This window comes from Octopus bimaculoides, chromosome 2, assembly GCF_001194135.2.
Source record: "Octopus bimaculoides isolate UCB-OBI-ISO-001 chromosome 2, ASM119413v2, whole genome shotgun sequence".
Taxonomy (NCBI): Eukaryota; Metazoa; Mollusca; class Cephalopoda; order Octopoda; family Octopodidae; genus Octopus; species Octopus bimaculoides.
The window spans coordinates 124136656-124157809 of NC_068982.1; the positions used below are offsets into that span (position 1 = coordinate 124136656).

At 35.1% G+C, this 21154-nt stretch overlaps 2 protein-coding genes and 1 long non-coding RNA gene across 3 annotated transcripts in view; 2 read left to right on the top strand and 1 right to left on the bottom strand.

Moving 5' to 3' along the window:
• Positions 1-15: 15 nt before the first annotated feature.
• LOC106871035 (uncharacterized) lies at positions 16-13877 on the bottom strand. The gene is made up of 3 exons (XR_001409621.2): positions 13424-13877; positions 847-1227; positions 16-643 (listed from the first exon to the last, which is right to left on the bottom strand). It is a non-coding gene; the product is annotated as an uncharacterized LOC106871035 (long non-coding RNA).
• On the top strand, positions 3510-11093 carry LOC106871024 (uncharacterized). The gene has a single exon (XM_014917286.2). It carries the CDS (start codon positions 3856-3858, stop codon positions 5080-5082), a length of 1227 nt encoding a protein of 408 aa, XP_014772772.1. The 5' UTR covers positions 3510-3855; the 3' UTR covers positions 5083-11093.
• Positions 13878-14703: 826 nt separating the features above from the next.
• LOC106870974 (centrosomal protein of 290 kDa-like) overlaps positions 14704-21154 on the top strand; it is a 92127-nt gene continuing 85676 nt past the window's right edge. The window contains exon 1 of the mRNA XM_014917224.2: positions 14704-14905. The gene's annotated coding sequence lies outside the window, so the exon portion shown is untranslated. The remainder of the gene's footprint in view (positions 14906-21154) is intronic.

A 21154-nucleotide genomic window follows, 5' to 3' on the forward strand; every position in this document is an offset into this window, starting at 1 on the left:
TATTCCTGTCTGAAGTATCAGACTTATCGTCCGATGAATTTACTTTGTTGACATATCGACAGAATTTTTATACCTTTCAACCTTTCAATCAAGTCCGCCTTTCTTCCAGTAACATACTGTCCATATAATCTTAAATATTTCTTTAACTCAGGCACAGTAAGTATTTCGATAGCTGAATCATCGAATTGCTTTATATCCATGATAAGACGTAAAACAATAACAATAGCGTAGATAGTCTGCGGAAGTTTAATTGTCTACATGGAGCGCCGCCTAGCCAAGGGAGATAACCTACTTATAGGAAAGCCCTATACTGGTGATGCATTTTGAGAGACCAAGATCAGGTCATTGAGGTCTTCTTAGTTGGGGTAGTATGGATTTCTCTCCTCAGCTGCACCTCTGTAATCTGGACCAATTACTTCATCCTCTTATGTACTGTTCTCTCTTTGGAGGAGTGGGTGCTCAGGGCAGCGTGGCACTGAGGAGATGGATAACAGAATGTTTGGATATATAGAAGCATTCTTGCCAGCTCGACATTTGGAAGGGTCCACCATGGAGAAGAAACAATTGTTTAAGTGGTCAGTTGGTTCCCTCCAAATTCATGGGATTGTGAATGTCATGGCTCTATTTTCCCCTCTGTGCCATCCTGCAAAAGAGTAAAATAAATAAATATGAGTATAAAAATACAAATGTTTCACCGAGTGTTATTAAAAAACATGGGTTAAATAATGTTTCAATAATACTGATTAAGAAAATAAAAGTAAAACATATTTGAATAAAAAAAAAAAATTCCATAACTTTAACACTTAAAAATCTCACTATCAAAACAACTAATACTTTTCATCTTACCTTCTAGAGTTCATTTGCAGAGTTCGCAGGTGAAATGGGGGTGACTAGGGGTTTGTCTTGATCCCTGACAGATATACCAAAATATGTCTTGTAGGCCTCACACATTTTAGTAGATGTTACCAGAGAGTACTTTTTCACTCTTGTCTTGATAAATTTTCCACAGACAGCAAAATATGTCTGCCAGATGCTTACAACCTCTTGATGCCATGTGATGAATGCAACTATCAATGACATCTTGTCTCCACTTGGACAGGAAGAAGTAAACTGAAGTGTTAAGCTTATGATCCCCATATTTATGCTGCCATCTATGTCACCAGAATGTTCTAGAAATTCTCGAAACTTTTAGAAAATTCTGTTTCAGTAACCCAGTGTTGAATCAGTCTGAAATGTAATGGAAAATAGGTCAGTTTCAAAACATTGATGTCCAGGTCACAAAAGCAAAGTTTGAATAGAATAGTAGTCATTTCCTTTGATTTATAGGTAGAAGGAAATAGGAAGTAACACTTACTAACCAAAGGCAAAAAATAAATAAATAATAATAATATAATTTTGTTTCATAATGAAAATGTTAACAACATAATTCTGTTTGTACTTCATATCTTTAAGAGTTGTTGCTCAGTTTATAAGTACTTGCATCTCATCATCATCATCATTTAACGTCTGCTTTCCATGCTAGCATGGGTTGGACGATTTGACTGGGGACTGGCGAAGTGGATGGCTACACCAGACTCCAATCTGATCTGGCAGAGTTTCTACAGCTGGATGCCCTTCCTAACGCCAACCACTCCGAGAGTGTAGTGGGTGCTTTTTATGTGCCACCTGCACAGGAGTCAGCCAATGTTTTGTTCATGTGCCAGTAAGGCGAAGCTGGAAATGATTGCGCTCAAATGGTGCTTTTTACATGCCACCGGCACGGGAGTGAGACCGCTGATCTGGCAGTGACCCCGCTCAGATGGTGCTGTTAGCGCTCCACTGGCATGGGTGCCAGTTGTCGAATTTGGTTCAGTTTCGATCTCACTTGCCCCAACAGGTCTTGGCAAGCTGAGTTTAGTGTCCAATGAGGGAAGGTTGGCATGAGTGCCAGTCATCAAATTTGGTTCAATTTTGATTTCGATAAGCAAGTGGCATCACTTCTTCATTATCTCACTGAACTGATATTGTCAGAACTGAAGTCTGACAATATAAGTTCATTATCTTTGATAATGTCACCAAATCATTAGTCTGGCATTGATCACTTGCTACATTCATCCTGCTGGTAATGGATTATATAGAAATATAAATTTCATGATTATAGGATGTTCCTTAAATGCATCATCATCAATGAATTTTTTTTCCTTTAATCTAATATTCAGTATTGGCAGCTGAATAAAAAAAACAGTTAAAGAAGCATCTGAAGCGATTAGATTCTGGATTCTCAACCAGGAACTGAAGCCTCTGAATATTTCTGTTAGTTTATTTCCTTTGTTCTCTAGATTTACACTCAGAGATTTAGGAGACTCAGCTATCAACTTCCTGGCCATCTTGTGTCAAGTTCAGTTCAACCTGGATAATTCACAAAATATCCTGGAATTGTTATAAATACAGAACACTAAACAGAATTTACACACTCTCTTTTTGGCTTGGCACTTATAGCATGCCTACTTTCTTTCCTCATTGATGTCAGAGAGTTAACATATGTCTCCCTCTCTTTACTTGGTACATGTTGCAGAGGTAACATACCTTTCTTATCTTCCTGGTAACTTTCAGACATGCAAGTCGTCTTATTTTCTTTCTCTCCTACTAAGGAATACACTACAATAATCAGAGATATCTATACAAAGGACAATAGAACTACTATCTGCCTTTATGTACTATCAACAACTCAAAGTAGTTGTTAATCTCATAACAGTAAATAAAAGTGATATTAACTATGATATTTCTTTTGTCATCTATTTCTATGGACTATGAATTTACCAACATGAAACCTGATATCCACACGTTACACACTGACAATTCAAAACCAACAAGAGCTGGAAGAGGAAGGTCTTCCCCCAGGAAAGGTGGAGTACTGAGATAGAGCTTAAAAAGACAAGGACCCAAATAGAAGGATGCAGAAAGGACAGCCCAGAGTCGAGAACAGTACAGAGAAACCGTTGATGACTCAATAGATAGCGAAGGGAATATATAACATTCTATAATGCAGTTGGTGTCAGGAAGAGTATCCATCAGTAGAATCCATGACAAAATCTAAGAGATTCGCTTGTTTACTACATCTTGGAAAGCAGTAACTACAAATAAAAACAAACTTGAACTGTGACTACATATCTAATCCGCAAGAGCATGGAAAACAGGCACAAAATGATATTGATAGCTGGGTTGAGATCGTTCGTATTTACTATTATAGTCAATTATTATTTCAGCTACAAATCTCAATACTGTGATCAGAAAAAGGGGTAGAATAAGATATATATATATTTAAAAGTAATTTTCATAATGCATCCATACACTTTATTATTTAAACCATTTAAATCCGGTTTCATAACTTTAAACCCAGTTATGTAAATTACGAGGAATTTCAGTTTTTATTTCCAATAGATTTTAAAAAATTACTCTAGGGAGGGCATACACTTTATAATTGCCTTCTAGAAGAATAAACATATGTTATCTAATTTGTAACAATCCACTATCTCTGCAACTGACCCGGTTATATATATTCAGGAATAATTTTCTTCATTTACACCGTCTATCTTCGCCAGACAGTTCAACAACAGAATTATTCTGTTCTCTTCGATACTTTTTCTTATTCCATTGATTTTATTTTTATCTTCATAACATTCTTCGTATTTGAAACACGCCTTTGTTGATTATCATATCATAAATTCGGATACTGAATATTTCCTTTTTATTCATAAAAAAACCCCAACAAAATACAAAACCGTCTTCAAACGGTTTTCATAATTTTCAAACGAGATACGGGGAAAAAAAAAATGCAAACTTGAGTTGGATTACCGATCGGCCAAATATCAAAACATGCGGTATGTTTATGACCTGTGGGACAATTTTTGTATTATGTGCGACAAAGCATCTTTGTTAGTTTCAAGAAGTAAAGATTTCTTTTTTTCCATGATGTTAGTTAACCATCAAGCTTTTTCATCTGTGATAAATATCGTGGCTGCATTATGGACATCATTTAGTTCTTTCCTCTCCGTTTCAAGTGAAATTATCATGTGGCTTATTTACGGAATTATTGAGTTTGCCACGGAAGTTGAATCCTGCTTGAGGATGTTTGTTGTATTACTTTGGCATTTGCTTTTAGTTTTTATAAATATGATTTTCCTTGTTGTGAATGCCATCGAAAACTTCATCTATCTGTTGTGGAATGGTGGTGTTGGAACCGTTTCTGTACTCAACACATCGGTGGAAATTTTGAAAGAAAGCTGGGATACAGCTTGCCTGAAAGGAGAAGAGTTTACAGACTTATTTTTCTTGCTCGTTATTGGTGGATTTGAAACTATTGGATGTTTTGTTGTGGACATTTTCTTGTATGTCCTCAAAATTCTGTCCTCTGTCTTAAACATCCCATATTTGCTACGTGATGCAATTGACTCTTGTATTATGATGATTACAAAAACAATGGATTATGTATGGATTAATTTAACGTATTCCAAAGAAGCATTGTTCGGTGTTGTAGTTTGTATCTTTCTTCACATTATATTGACCCAAGGAATAAAAATGAGTAGAACTCTAAACCAAAGAGGTATTACTTTCCCCATTTTTAGACACTATTATAGTCATACCGTTGCTAGGTTTGACAACGATAGTGAGATCTCCGATAACGAAGAACCAGGAGAAGAAGAACATGATAGCAGCAATGTCACTGAATCTGATAATAGTGATTCAGAAAGTGTTGATGACAGCGAAAGTAACGAAAGCGACTCCATTATGTCCGAAACAACAGACAGCGATATTGATCTGCCAAATTATGGAGACTCTTTGCAACAAAGTCGCCCACCCACACCGCTAATAAACAAGCCCTTAAACAGCACTCAACTCGAAAGAGAAATTGAACGAGAAAGAGATAAACGTAAGTGTGTTGTTTGTCAAGACCACGTAAAGACAGTTTTAATTCTGCCATGTAAACACATGTGTTTGTGTGTACAATGTGCTAACCACATCGTCAGAAGTTCTCCACCAGATAGAAATGTTTGTCCATTATGTCGAACCGGAATACAGAAAGTAATGAATATTTATGTGTAAAACGTCAGTTTTTTTTTTTTACAAGTAGAATCATGGAAAGAATATTATTTTTTATACGTTAGTAATTATTTTTATGTATGTTGACATGTATGTTATTGAAATACTGTAATTATCTTCGTTTATCAAGAACAGTTCCGTCCCCACATTATGCAAAATATACCTTGGGGCAAATATCTTCGGAACCATAAACATTTTGCGATGTCTCTGAGAATGTGTAAATAGAAACATGACTAGTATCTCAGAGATGTTAGAATTACAAGAACACTGACATCAAACATTACTCTTATACATTCTTTATATTTATTCCTAAATATAACATTAAAAAGGTGTTGCAATATAACGTATGTAAACTCATACATTTTTCTGAGGCCTTAGAAATTTTATATATTTTTCCTTGAATTTATTTCCCCCACCTCTTTCAATTGCTATCACTTTTAGTAGACGAGAATTAAAGGCAGCCGCCTCATTATTTGTATCCAGTGCACCGAGCGATTGGCTGGGAAAGTGAGCAGAAAGTATTTTATTTTAAATGCAATACGTGGATTTTGTACAGATGTGTTCTTTAGCAGAATTATTTTCATTAGATTCCACCTTATCCAATTTGGATGGGCTTAAAATACTGTTGATGAAATAGTTTTGGCAATGTAAATTATGTGAAATTATCTTAGGTGGAGTACTATATTAACTTATGCATAAAAATACCTACTAAATCGATAGAAACAAACACTTGTGTGTCACTGTATTTCTTGAAAGAAAACTTTGCTGAAGTATTACAGAAAGTGTATGTAAATAACTTGGAATTTAGTAGTTTCTATTTTAAAAATTGTCTGTAAAAATAATTGCTTCAAGTAATGAGTTTGTCTATGCCAGAAGTTTGGTAGGTCTATATTTATTTTTTGAAGACTAGTCAAGTGGAAAAGCTGTATCCATGACCTATTACAAAGCTTCCAAGACTGGAGATAGGTACGAAAGAAGGTATCCTCAAAAGGGATGTCTGGCTTGAATGCTAGTAAGAGACTAGACACTGCTAGAGGTCTCCAAGGACCAAATGGTAGTGTTATGCTGGGAAACTGATTAATTCACCACCTCATATAGGTAGAAGAAAATGATGTTAAATACTGGAAAATGATGAGCAATTAGTGTTTTTGTTGCCAGATCATCACCTGATGAAAATAATTGTTTTTCTTAATCAAAGGTTATCTTTGCAAGCAAAAGTTTCTGAGAATCTACTGCCTAGCTTGTGATCTAGCTGGTATATTTGATATAGTGTTATCAGACAATTCATGTAGAGCAAAGAGAGATTCTCCCTGAAGATGAGGTGTTTTTTTTTCTCTGTGTAAGAGTGATATTTTATTTGTAATTATGGTTCAACACAGGCTTTGTCTAGGAACCATATAACAAGATCAAACACTACAAAATAAATCATCTTTGACTATTAGTGCCACCATAAATGTTGTATGTTTGCAAAAACAGCGTAAGTCTGTTTAATATCTGAAATTAGTTTGAATAATGTGGACACTAATACTAAAATTTAAAACAGTACCAACCGACCTCTATAGAACTGTTTCACACTGAATGAGCAAAATACATTTAAATTGATGTTTTCTTTTGTAGCTTTTTTAGCACTAAGTTTATTTCATGATCAAGTTCTTACAAGAGCCTGTAAGCTTGCAAAATAATACGAATCAGTTAAAAAGGAATTGTAATGAAGCTGATATCTCTGGATTTTGCTTAAAGGGTTATAATTGTCAGATCTTCTACCAGTGCCTCTCCTTTATCAACAACAGTCTGTTGATTCATAAGCCTTTACATTTCCAGGTTTCCAACTTACATGTGATTTTGTTTATCAAACAAAATGTAAAATCATCACTACACTAAATTTTATGTTCTAGATGCTTTACTGTTACTGCATTGTTTAATCCATCCTTGATATGTCCTTTTATTTTCACTAGTATTCAGGATGACTAACCAGTATTCATTAAATTTTATGATTAGTTGCATCAACTTGCAGCAGTAGATTGTGCGCACATTCCATCTTCTAATTTTTGTTATAGCTTTGACGTTCAGAATAAACTTAATCAAACGTAGTACTTCCTTATAGCTTTCATTTGATCAGCCAAGAGCTGTCATCATTATGCCTACTTTGCTTGAATTCCAAACCTATCTTCTTTAGTAGGTATAGATAGTCCAACAACAACCTATTATCTTAGTAGCTCCTTGTGGGCAATAAAAAAATAACCTATTATCTTATGCAGTTTTGCAACTTTTCCAGAATGACAAAAATATCTCAGCTTTTTTCAACTTCAGTGTTGCTTTGTGTGTCTTGTCTAAAATTTGTCTCCCACATATTCAGGCTGGAGTTAGTATGAGTATGCTTAATGTATACTCAAATCTCTATTTTTTTTTTGTTTTTAGTTACCACTTAAACTGATTTTCTTGATGTAGTAACAAAGAGGAAATTGCTTTCTTTTTTTTCTATCATGGTATTAATTACCAATAACTGTGATCTCAGTGTCTGTAGAATGACTTACTAGTCTTCTTCATATTTTTTTCCCCTTTGTGTTACTGTATGGTTATAAGTGAAGGCAGAGCTTCATTCACTTACATGCAGGATCACTTATGATTTTTTTCAATATATTCCCCTCTCAGATTCACACACTTATTGCAGTGGTCCATCAATTTTTCTAAGCCCTGTAAAAGAACTTAGAAGATTGGGCCTTCAACCAAGCCTTTCATGATACCCTCAAAGTCAGGAATTTTTCAGCATCCCCTCATTATATAACTACTGGAGTCAATTCATTTGATTGAAATTCTTCAAGATGGTGCTCTGGCATGGCTTCAGTCGAAAGACTAAAACTGAAAGTTATAAAATATATATACCTGTCATTTTTACAAATGTTAGCAAGGTGATTTTTACAGTTCTGTCACTTGTAACCATTACAATCACAATATTTTAGAATTTGGAAGAACTTTTATGAAACTGCTGATTGCTTTTATTTCTGCCTTCATGATTCGTTGAAAATATATTTGATTTCCTAATTTCATCACTTCGATTGCTGTCATTAGATGCATGTTATTCTTTTATTTGCATTGTATATATGGTACCATTTATAGAGTGACCTTTGTCATATATGATGTAATTTTAGAGTGTGAGGATATCTATTATTGAGTATTACTTTGCTGTGTGCGAAGTTCAAGTTTTATAGATGTATAAGAACACAGTGAGAGAGATGCAGTGTTTTGTCCAGTCTCACTTTAATGTCCAGATGTGTTGAAAATTTGGCAGAGCAGTTCATCTCTGCTGGATGACATATCTAATATTACCAGTTATGGCATCAAAGTACGTTTATTCTGTGCCATTTCATACTGTTCTTTGAGATTCATTTCAACACCTATCATTTCTAGGGTGATAAAAAAATCACTTTGTTGATGTAACAAAGAACTGTTACTCATTGCTTGCATGTTATCTAATAAAAGGCAATTGAATAATATCATCTCATAGTTCAGAAATAATATCCATCAGTCACAATTCATGTTTTTATTTTCTCCATTTTATTATACTGAAGTGATAGAATTGGTTTTCTACTCAATTCTAATATTCCTTGAAGCACTTGACAAAATTAAATACTTGATATCACAATTGAAAGTTATCTCCCCTGCAGTCAATTATTTTAGTGACCAGCATTCATGTGTTTAATAGAACTATTAAATCATAGTGATTTTAAACCTAGACTATTTAAAGTAAGAAGAAAAAGAGTGGAGTTGCTCTCTTATCGAGAGCTATTGGAAACATTTACGCTGCACTTTTATCTGCCCAGGGTCATTATGAAGAAGCTTTTCATGTATGTAAAACCATCACTGTTTTAGAATTTCTAATAGTCATATCAGAATGCCTCTCTTGTTTGATATTCACCAAAGAAGCTTTCCAATCTTTCGCACTTTTCTTTTATCTGACATGCTCTTGTTCTTTTGTGGCTTTCCCCAGTTGCCTTTGTCCATTATGCATAGCTTCATTTTTGAACGTGATTTTATTTTTGTAAAGCATTTATAGGTACAACTGTACTTCATTTCCTAGAATTTGTACTTGTCTTTTCCAGTTACTTCTTAAAATTATATAATTTAGAAACTCTCATCATTGACTATTGTCATAAGCTATAATGATTCAAGCTAGTCATTAACCACAATTACTTCCAGTGATTCTGTGTTTTGAATTCAAAATGCTTTGATGAAAACATTTCCATTTTAGCTGATTAAGATTAGTATGAGTGAACTAAACAATAAAACAAAAATGAATCAATAGTCACTCTGTCATCTCTTGACCAATATTTAAAAGATCTTCCTCTAGTTTTGATTGAATTGTCTTCGAATACAGTGCTGACACCAATTTCCTGAATGCATTAATCATACATTACATGTTTTCATTTGCATACTACATGTGTTTGGATATTTTTATTTTTACAATTGGATGGCTTTCTTGACATATGGTCATTTATCATGATTGATATTCAAAATGGAATAAAGTCCTTTACTCAAAGACAATATAAATTGTCAAACTCCAGAGTTCAAATCCTTACCTTTCAACCACCAATTCTTTACATGTTGGTGACTTTTACTGAATTAATTTTTGATTTTTTTTAATCTAGAAAGTTGGAGAATTTGAACGACTTTTTTTAAAATTTGATTTTCAGTATTTTATAAAAGTGGTAACATATCTTTAATAAATGTTTGTAAAATTTCTTCCAAAACCATTTTCTTTGTTTAAAATGATTGAAAAATGACCATCATAAATTTCATTTAAGGAATATCAATATATATTTTTGTTATTAGTACTGTTGCATCATTGACAGTTGGGTTTTTGATTTATCATTTACTGACAGTGTGGATGCAGTATGGTCAAATGGTTAAGAAATTCACTTTGCAGCCATAAAGCTCTGGGTTCAATCTCACTGCATGGCATCTTAGAGCAAATATAATTTTCTGTTGCCTCAGGTTGGCCCATACATGATGAATGAAACTGTATTGAAGCTGACTGGATGGATTTTACCTGTATTTCAAAAGATAGTCTTGTCACATGCACTATCATGCTGATTTTTGTCTAAGAATTATGTTAAGGGTATAAGTGACTGTAGAATACTCAGCCACTTCCATGTTAATTCAGGGACAGGTAATTCAGAGTTGATCAAACAACAGGATCCTCATTGGTTGAATGGCAGAGAATCACCAAAATTCCTGATAACAACATTGTAAATCCCTTTCTATGTCTTTATTTAACTGTAGTTCATTACTGTAGGGTGAAAAAAAACAACTTTTTATTCTATGTGAGGATTTAAAAAAAAAAAATGAAAATAAAAACGAGTGGTTCTAACCATCTGAACAAAGCCAATGATGTAATTAATACAGTTACATTGCTGAAGACTTGGTCTTTTAGATGCATTTGTGCCACATTCCATACTGTTAGTTCCCTCCAGACAGGCATTCCTTTAGCTACAGTTAAATCTCAATGGGTAAAATAATATTTTGTTTTCCTGTTGAAATATGTAGCAAAACATTGATCATGAGATATATTAATTATAACTCAACTATACTTGATAGTGGTCTTTAGATTCTTTTACTAGTATCAGTTAGTAGATTGTGGCCATTCTGGAGTACTGTTTTCAATAGCATAGTAGATTTTACCAACCCCAGTACTTGCTGACTGGCACTTGGAGAAGGATGAAAGGTAAAACCAGTCTGAATGAGATCTGAACTCAGAAGGTAAAGGGATAAGATATTTCATCTGATGTTTTACCCATTCTGTCATCCATTGCTGCATTTGACATAATCTATTTATATTGGGAACTTAGGAACATTTCAAACCATTTTAAATTGTATGTATGCTATTTTTTTAAAGTATGAAGCCTCTTCTCCCATCCAAAAACAAACCTTTGGTATCAAAATTTTTTATTTCTAAAAGAGATTCTAATTATGTATTTTTATATTGTTTGATATTAAATTTGAATTACTTCTTATAATACTTGTGTTGCTGTTCTTTTTTTAAAAAATTTTTTATCTGTTCCTCTCTCCACCCTGCTTTCTACATCCCTCTATCTTTCCCAACTCCTGCTTCAATCATTCACCCTTCAGCCCTACCCAGTTTTTACAGTTATAGTCTGTCTACTCATCCCCTCATCTCCTGCTCCCCATACAATCATGCAAACCACTCACTTCTATTCACCTTGTACTTCAAGGGGCCACCAAGACACCTCATCACCGTTATCTATCTCACTGCAGCTCCAACTGACCACTTCTCTTTTCTCTTTTTCCATTCCACCTCTCCTATTAAATGTGAGAAGCCATGCTGATCATCTACAAGAATCCCTTCTGACCCCTTGCCCTCATACTTTAACCCCTTGTTCCCTAGGATAAAGCTGCTGCCCCTCCCCTGGGTTCATAGTTCCATGAGCTGCATGGCAATCCCAATACTGCTGGATACATGAAAAAAGCACCCAGTGTAAAGTAGTTAGTATTAGGAAGGGCAGCCAGCCATAGAAACCAAGTCAAAGCAGACACTGGTGCATGATGCAGTTCTTGGACCCATTGAATCCTGTTCACATTATGACAAAATTTTCAGGAAATTAAGTTTTTGTAATATTAGGGATGCCTGGAGTGTGTTTTGGAGTAAATTTTTGAAGCATATTGCAATTGAGAAACATTATTATTACTGGCAAACTTGTATAGTTAAGTACTTTGCTTTCTAACTATGTGACTTTGGGTTCAGTCCCACTGTACAGCACTTTGGGTAAATATCTTCTGCTTCTGCCTCAGGAGAACAATAGTAGATAATATGGAACCAAGAATTAATGTTGGAAATTTGTTTTGTAACAGTAATTTTTGGTAAAAATAAACGTTAAGTTTGGTAATTTGTCTGAAGCATTGTTGAGTAAATATAGTGAGGTTTATAATTATATGTACAGATGTAGCTTCGTGGTTAAGAAGTTTACTTCTCAATTTCATGGTTTCAGGTTCAGTACCTAGGGTAAGTGTCTTCTATTAGACCATGTGGGTGGATTTAGTTGATAGAAACTGAAAGAAGCTTGTCACATATATATGAGTGTGTGTTTCTTTGTCTTGATATCAGGTGATTGTTGCAAATAAATGTCATTCATTTCCAATATTCTGAAAAACATGTCTGATTATAAGGAAATATTATCTTGGTTGGGAAGAGGTAAAGGTTGCAATGAAAAGGGCATTTAGCCATAGAAAATGTGAAGAATGGAAAAATGGACATTAAAAAAAAAAAACAATGCAGCATCTATAAATACTGTTACAGAAATAAACAAAATTTTATTTGATATTTTGGACACAAAAGACCTTACTCATGACTACAACATAATGGAAACAATTTGGAATAATTTACAACACAAAGTAATCAGGGTTTCAGTTTCAGTTTGAACCATTCTGTGAGAATCACTGCTCAAAACAGTTGTTTGACTTTGATGTGTTTGAAGAAGATCTTAATTCATTTTTGGTTGCTGGTCTATCTGTTGTATAGTATTGTCTACATAGATTTTGCCATGTTTGTTGCATTTAACCTTTTAGCATTCAGATTATTTTGTCAAATGTAATGTTTATTTATTCACATTGTTTTGAATTAATCATGTATTATCTCATGGCTTTGAGATTTTCATGATGTGTTTATTTTCAGAATGACATAAGGTAGGTATGAGAGACCAAATCTTGCTAGTTTGAATAAAGAACAGGAAGAATATTTGGGCTGGTTCAAATGCTGCAGGGTTTATATGATAAACCACTTACAACCAGGTACAATTGTTTATATTGCTGATTTGACTAATAAGCCAGTGTGTACACTTAATCAAAATTAGTTGCTGTTAGGTAGGGTGCAGTTTGGGCTGGTTGAATATTTAACCATTTCCTGATGTCTTTTCATTGCTATCAACATTCTTGCCAACACCTAACTGATCCACCCTCCATCCTACCTTGTTTGTGCATGCACCAGTTCAGCTGAACCACTAATTTCAATCATACAGCTCCCACATTTTATCAATACTTCTCCAATCCTTTTATTTACTCATTTCTTTTCTTATGCCCAAAGTAATAAAACCACTATTTTTAGCTGATGCTGGACTTCACTACTTTCCTTGGATTTGACTGTTTTGCTATTTGGTGTGAATTACTTTTCTGTCATTGCTGCTGTGATTTTTAACTATAAATGTATACAGTAGTGTATTCAAATGACTGGAAAGAGGCCATCAAATGGAAATGAGAGTCCTAGAGGGATTACGTTCGATGTTAAACTAGATGATTTAAAAATATTTGATGCAAGAGAAGTCAAAAAAAGTACCTGTCCTCCACAGAAGAAGTGTTGAGCCTGCATTCAATGGGGAAGAGGATTGGCCTGTAAGAATTCTGTGCCAGAGCCACACAAAAAGTGTTCATGCTGGTGACATATTAAAAGCACTCAGCACACCCTGTAAAGTGGTTGGTGTTAGGAAGGGCATCCAGTTGTAGAAACCAAAGCCAAATCAGACTGGATTTTGGTACAGCTTCCCAGCTCTGGTAAAAACGTCCAGCCCATACCAGTTTGGAGAATGGACGGTAAAGGATGATGATAATATATATATATATTTCTGTGTGAGTCAGAGGTTGAGAAACCAACTAAGGGATAATACTTATCCAATATACTGCTGGTAGTGTACCCAATTGTTCATAGCCAAGTGCTAGTTATTGCATGGCAATCTCGCAACTGAGTATTATATATTAGTGGTTTACCCTTGATTTATACGGCACATAAGAAAACGGAGAGGATATAATATCGACAGACATCAGCCAGTAAACATTCCAGTATGTCCGTTTATTCAAATGTATTGGATGAATGCACACACATGTATGAGTGGTACAGATTAGCAAGTGGAAAAAAGCTGGTAACTGCATAAACAAGGCTGTGAATACATATAAGCATGTAGAAACAAATGAGCAAGTTGGCGAATTAGTTTTTTTTTTTTACCAATTTGCTCAATTGCTAGTTCGTTTCTATATGCTTATATGTATTCACACCCTTGTTTATGCAGTTCCCAGTATTTTCCACTCGCTAATCTGTACTACTCATACTTGTGTGTGTATTCATCTAATACATTTGAATAAATAGACATACTGGAATGCTTACCGGCTGATGTCTGTCGATTTTATATGCTCTCCGTTTTCTTATTTGCTGTATATACATATAGTCAGTTAATAAAAAAAAAAACAAAAACAACATATATCAGAAAGAAGCACACTCTAAAAATATTTTTACCCAAGGTTTCGCGCCCACAAAGCTAAAGCCTTATGGACAGCTCGTCAGACTATATGAATATATGCGACATAGATATTTTAAAATTTTGTATTCATACAATCTGACGTGCTGTGCAAAAGGCTTTAGCATTGTGGGTGCGAAACATTGGGTAACTATGTAAAATTTTGTTGTTATATATATATATTTGTAATATATGTTTATACATATATATACATATTTATGGGTGTGTGTGTGTGTCCAAATGCATATAAATGTGCGTGTGTATTTACGTCACAATACACACACAGTTAACTTAAAAAGTACCTTTTTAATTAAGATTAACCTAGTTATCTCCCTTGACGACTGTAACCTGTCCGTTGTCAGGACGCTAAAACAAGTTATGGATTAACATTAATATGAGTCGTTTAAGACCATCGACATATCTTCTTTTTTTAGATAAACATCTTGGAAAGTAAAAGCTTCACATCTTTTGAACATTCTTCTTTACAGAGACCAGCTAAGATTCGGTTATTCATCGATTTCTATTGAAAGGTTGGTAGTAACTAATTGTTTATTGTTGTAGCTAAGAAGAGATAACTACAATCAAAATATGCCGCACACACGCACACACACACACACACACATACATACATTACACACATACATATATTATAATATATTGTTCTTTATAATCCAAGTTTGTGCTTTGTTTTAATGAAGTTGATTTCTTCGGTAATGCATTTCCTTTGGAGCACAGTTGTCAATTAAATTTTCATTCCACTTTAGAAAAACTTTATTTCAGAATTCGACTACGAGATAAATAAATATTTCTTAATCCCGGTTCTTGCAGATACTTTTCAGTCCTATTTTATTATATTATATTTGTGTCTTATTCTTATTTTGTTTCATGTATGATTTGTATTGAATGGTTTAAATAACTTTTGTTTATCTAATCCCGACAAAATAAGCAACAGTTATTTAATTTTTTTTACTACACCCCTCTACACTTCTGATCTTACAAATTTAGTTTAGAAATGGATCGTATGTATTCAGGTACTACTCTGTCATTCGCTCCCAAACCTATAAAAGATGCCAAAGAAGTTGTCTAACTCGGATCACCCCCCCCCACTGGGTAGACATTCTAACTCTCACTGTTCCGTGCTTTTGTAAACCTAGGACATTATTATCCAGTGTTTTCTTCCTTTTTGTAAAATGTATTTTAAAGGAGTTTTGGCTGCTACTTTTAGTAGGTCGAGTGACTTTGTATATCCCCTAAGGGTTCGATTCAGCGAAATGATACAAATCCCCGATACGAATTCACTACAGTCAAAAGGGAGCCACTACCGTTGCTCTACCTTTTGTTCCTAAAAGATAATCTCACTCTCAGACGCATGTTAGCACTTGAGAAAGTACCGTGGGATGTTTCAGCTCAAACACAAACACTGAGTGAATACAGTAAATACGGAAACTGAAAAGTTAAAATTAGGCTTTAAGGGGCAAAAATGTTCTGTTGTGGAGCACCCTTTGAATGAGGATAGGTGTTGTTTCAGTCGTTCATTACATAGCAAAACGACTGAAATGTCCTGAAATATTACCTTCTACTCTCAACTAAACTAAGTTTGTCGTGGTAATTCCAATATGAAAGAAAGTAAGCGGGAAATTCTGAACTTGTGACAAGTCAGTTCTTGAACGGTGTTAAGTAGAAAAGCAGAGTTCGGCGGGCGGCTCCTGTCTTCTCCCATTAATACCATCTTAATCATCATTCATCTCATCTCATTAATGTGTTTGTCTAGCCCGTAGCTACTTCTCTGTGTACTGCCTTTATGGCAAATTGAATGAAATAAAGTAGATTATTATGCAGTTTTCTCTTGTATCTGTTCATATAGCCTTGTATGAGTCAGGTATTAAGTGTACTGTCGGTAATCTTCTAGTTTCGGGAGGTAAAAAAAGTCAATAAAAATACAAGGGAAATAACTTAACGTCTTACTAGTATTATCCGTACTACTCTGAAAAGTGATTTTTTTTTAGCTGTTTATAAATAAATCACACACGTGATTGAATATCATAGTACTGGCTGCACAACAACTTATGATAACCTTCCAGTATAGGGAAATAATGGTCAAACTAAAGCGTTTGACTCGAGCTAAAAAAAAAAAAAAATTAGTTTAATAGGTGTAAAACAACTTGCTGTGAACGAATATGAAGAAAAAAATGCGCGCTCGCGAACGGGTGGGGTGAGGAGAGTACGGATAATACTAGTAAGACGTTAAGTTATTTCCCTTGTATTTTTATTTACTTTTTTCACCACCCGAAACTGGAAGATTACTGTACTTGTCCTTATGCAACCGTGTGTAGTGCATAAATAGTTTTCTAAGCAAAATATTAAACTAGTGTTTGTGTTTGAGCTTGTCCTTCGGAACATTGTGAAAATTTTTCTTGCCTCTATTAGCTCCAATAGTTTGTAACGATTTCAACATGCTCAAATGAGTATATTGTTTCTGTTGTAGCCAGAACTTTGATCAAGATGGCTCTTGTCTTGAATATAAGTAGAAGTACACTTCGGGCAGTTGCTACTTTATTTATGTTGCGAGACCTTTGGAAATGTGCTGTGCGTGAGAAGACCCGGCAAGCCAAGTAAGATCGTTGCCAGTGCCCCTGGACTGGTTCTTGTGCGGGTGGCACATGAGATGCACCATTTTGAGCGTGGCCGTTGCCAGTACCGCCTGACTGGCTCCCGTAGGATTTTCGAGCGAGATCGTTGCCAGTGCCCCTGGACTGGCTTGTGCGGGTGGCACATAAAAGACACCATTTCGAGCGTGGCCGTTTTCGTGCGGGTGACACGTAAAAGCACCCACTACACTCTCTGAGTGGTTGGCGTTAGGAAGGGCATCCAGCTGTAGAAACTCTGCCAAATCAGACTGGAGCCTGGTGTTGCCATCCGGTTTCACCAGTCCTCAGTCAAATCGTCCAACCCATGCTAGCATGGAAAGCGGACGTTAAACGATGATGATGATGATGATGATGATGTGTTATTTTATTTTTAATTAGTTTTATATTCATTTATACATGCTTATATAGGTGGGATAGTAATTTTTGTTGGAGTAATTGCTTTACAAATGGGTGCCCTTACTACTAAGCTTCTTTTCTGTACTTTATGTACTTTACTTGGGGATGCTGCCTTGTCTTGGGCCTTCAACTCATTGATGGAGCTATAGTGGTGCATCATAAAATGTCTTAAATATTTTAAGATCTGACAGAAACCAGGACTTATCACAGCCAATTTCTCCTAGAAGAGAGAGAGAGAGAGTCAGGTAGAAAAAAAGTGCAAAAGAAGATAATTGATTCTACAACAGGACTGGCATTTTAATTATTGACTCTGAAAGGATAAAAATCAAAGTTGGCCCTTACAGGATTTGAACTTAGGGCCTTGAGAGTCAGAACTATTACCACAAAGCAATAATCCAACTCATGCCAACATTGAAAATAGACTTTAAATGATGATGGTAATGATATGTGTATGCATGGCTTGCAACCATGTAGATTTGCATTCAGTCCCACAGTGTGATACTTTAGGCAAGTGTCTACTACTATAGCCCTGGGCCAAGCAATGCTTAATGAGTGAATTTAGTAGATAGTAATTGTGCAGAAACCTCTCTCTTTCTCTCTCTCTCTCTCTTTCTTGCTCTTTCTTTCTTGCTCTTTCTTTCTCTCTTTCTTTCTCTCTCTCTCTCTCTCTCTCTCTCACACTTGATAACTGATGTTGGCTTATGACCCTGTAATTTATGGATGAATCCCTGGAGGTTTAGTTTACAATAATAAGAACTACAAATTATTGTACCTTTAAATTTTTGGGGCCTGTAGTTTTCATTAGAATGAAATAGAGAGTACAATTGAGTGTCTAAAGGTTCTAAATAAAAAAAAAAATCTTCAAACATGTCAGTCAGGGTCTGAAATAAATCAGAAATTATCAAGAATCAGCAACAAAACTAAATACCCTCAGTAGAATATTGGATGTCATCCATGTTTTATAACTGACTACAATGTTACAACTATTTTGTGATAAGGTAATATGAACTACCTTGAAATAAGATCCTGAACACTGTAGAATTGTCAGTGCTGTTATCTGGCATAATGTCTTCAAAAATTGTCATTGCTTTTCTGGACAAATCTGCTACCTATTTTCATCTCTGATATTCCTCTAGGTTCTAGTTGCAATTTTCTTTTTTTTTTGGTTATTCCTGATTATTATTATGGCTAAGATTCTGGTCATTATTTTAATGTGTTTAATCTGGAAATGAACGAAATGAATAGGGCCTGAATGAGAAATAATTGACCAAAATAGATGGATCCTACATTCAAACAAAGCTCCTTTTAATCAAATTTCTATCTTGTGTATGCATATTTTTAAAAAAGGAATTCTGAAATGATTTTCAGATTATTTGCCCGTGTGCATGCATAATGCACATATGTTGCACTTGTATTGTAGGTTTTGTTTATTTTCTGTGAGTTCAGTTAATAATAATATACATATATACATATATAATCTTTCTGTCCCTTAATACTACTACTCCCAGTTGAGGAGTCTGGCCCTGTAAGTTACTTGGTGACCTCACTGCTGCTAGTGACACCTAAAAAGCACCCAGTACATTTCTGTAAAGTGGCTGGAAGGGCATCCAGCCACAGAAATCATGCCAAAATAGACAGCAGAGTTTGGTGTAGTCTTCTGATTTGCATGTCCCTGCCAACTGCTCAACCCATATCAACATGGAAAATGGACATTAAATGATGATGATGAGGAGGAGGAAGAGGCCTAGTGCCTTCAGTGTGTCTAAAATTTATTGTCAGCTTTTCTGTTTAATGTCAGGAACTTCTGATAAATTCCTCTTTTCATTTAGATCATTTTGGAGAGGAGTATAATGCATAAAATTTGCATTTAATTTTTGCCATTATCTCAAAATGGAAGGCTGATGAAAACATCAGAGAGAATCAAAAAGAAGAAAAAGCCTATTTAAGATTGTAGGAGTATAATAGCATTTTTCTTAACAGGCACAGAATTCTCGATAATACCAACTTCACCCAAATTGAACAGGAGTTAATTTTTCCGTAAAGGTTTTCTACTATAATTTTTTTATGGAACCGAGACTTCTGGCAGTTTGCTGTGCTTGAGAAGACATGTCAAGCTAAGTGAAATTGTTGTTATTCTTGCATATAAGTATGTCCCCAGCATCCCTCTTCACAGAGCCATCTTAATCTTGTGGTCTTGTGGGCATTGATGCTACATAAAAGCAGTCATATCAGTGCTACTTAGAATCATCCAGTATAGTCTGTAAAGTGGTTGGTGTTAGGAAGGGCATCCAGCTGTAGAAACCATGCCAAAACAGACATGGAGTCCAGGCAGCTCTTCAGTTGGCCAGCTTCCTTCAAACCATCCATCCCGTGCTAGCATGGAAAATGGACATTAAATGATGATAGTGATGATTATAAATGCAGAATGCCTATAATGGATTTTGTTTCAGTTATAACTCTTGTGGTTGCATAGCTATTTTAGAAAATCAGGAACATTTGTTAATGTGCTTAAGAGGACCCGTCAAACCAAGTGCACCCATGCTGGTCGCATGTAAAAAAATCAACCTTTGAATGTTAGGCCTCACAAAGGCAAAGTGACTGAGTTCCTTTCGAGTATCGGCCTCACTGAGGTGAGGTGGCTGAGTTCTTTTCAAGTGTTGGGCTTCATAGAGGCAATGACCAAGACCTTTGGCATAATGTCATGCTTGAGAAGAAGACCCATCAAGCCGAGCAAAATCGCAATCATGGCAGATACCGGTGTCACACAAATGGCACTCGTGCCAATGGCATGTAAAAGCACCCATTACACTCTCAGAGTGATTGGTGTTAGGAAAGGCATCCAGCTGTAGAAAACTATGTCGAATCAGACTGGAGCCTCGTGCAGCCTTCCAGTGGGCCAACCCTGGTCAAATCATCCAACCCATGCCAGCATGGACAACGGACGTTAAATGATGATGATGATGATGATGATGATGATTATGTTCTGAATTCAAATTCTGCTGAGGGCAACTTAGTTTTTCATTCTTTCAGGGGTGGTGAAATAAACTACTGGGAGAGTATGTAATTTACTGTCCCCTCCCACTAAAATTGCTGGCTCTGTGCCAAAAATTTGAAGACATGCTATTGGTTAATATGCAGAGTGCTCATCCAAGAGTTTTACTATGTTGATAGCAGTGATTTAGTAACCGTTAGAGGGTCTGAGATACTAGGAGTTGAACACCGTTTAAAAAGATATATAAAATAACATTTGAAATTAGTTTTGTGTGGACTTCCATCAACTATTCCCAGTTTAGGAAATTCCAAAATGGGAGTAAATACTTTTCTGTACCCTAGAAATGTTTGTGTATCAATGTCGAAAGTGCTTAGCTAGGTTAGATGCTACATTTATACAGAAGGGAGTTAATTCATGTTATTTTTCTTTTACTGTTTTAGCTGGTCTGTGTGTTATGGTCTTGTATGTCATGTACTTGTTCCCACAGCAAAATAATGTATTCTAAATTTCTAGCAATTATATACTTGATTGTTGTTGCAGACATAGTCTATTGTTTCACTTAAATATGCATACATAAATATGTATATATGTATACAATCGATCAATATTCAGTCTGTATGAGTTACTACTTGAAGTTTCTCATTGATTCCATTCCTTAAGAATACGTATGCATATGTGTATGTATAAAAAGCAAAATGTGTGTCTATACATACATACATATGTATATAATATATATATATATA

Coding starts and splice junctions, on each gene's coding strand:
- LOC106871024 (XM_014917286.2), top strand. CDS start 3,856: ATGCGGTATGTTTATGACCTGTGGGACAATTTTTGTATTATGTGCGAC.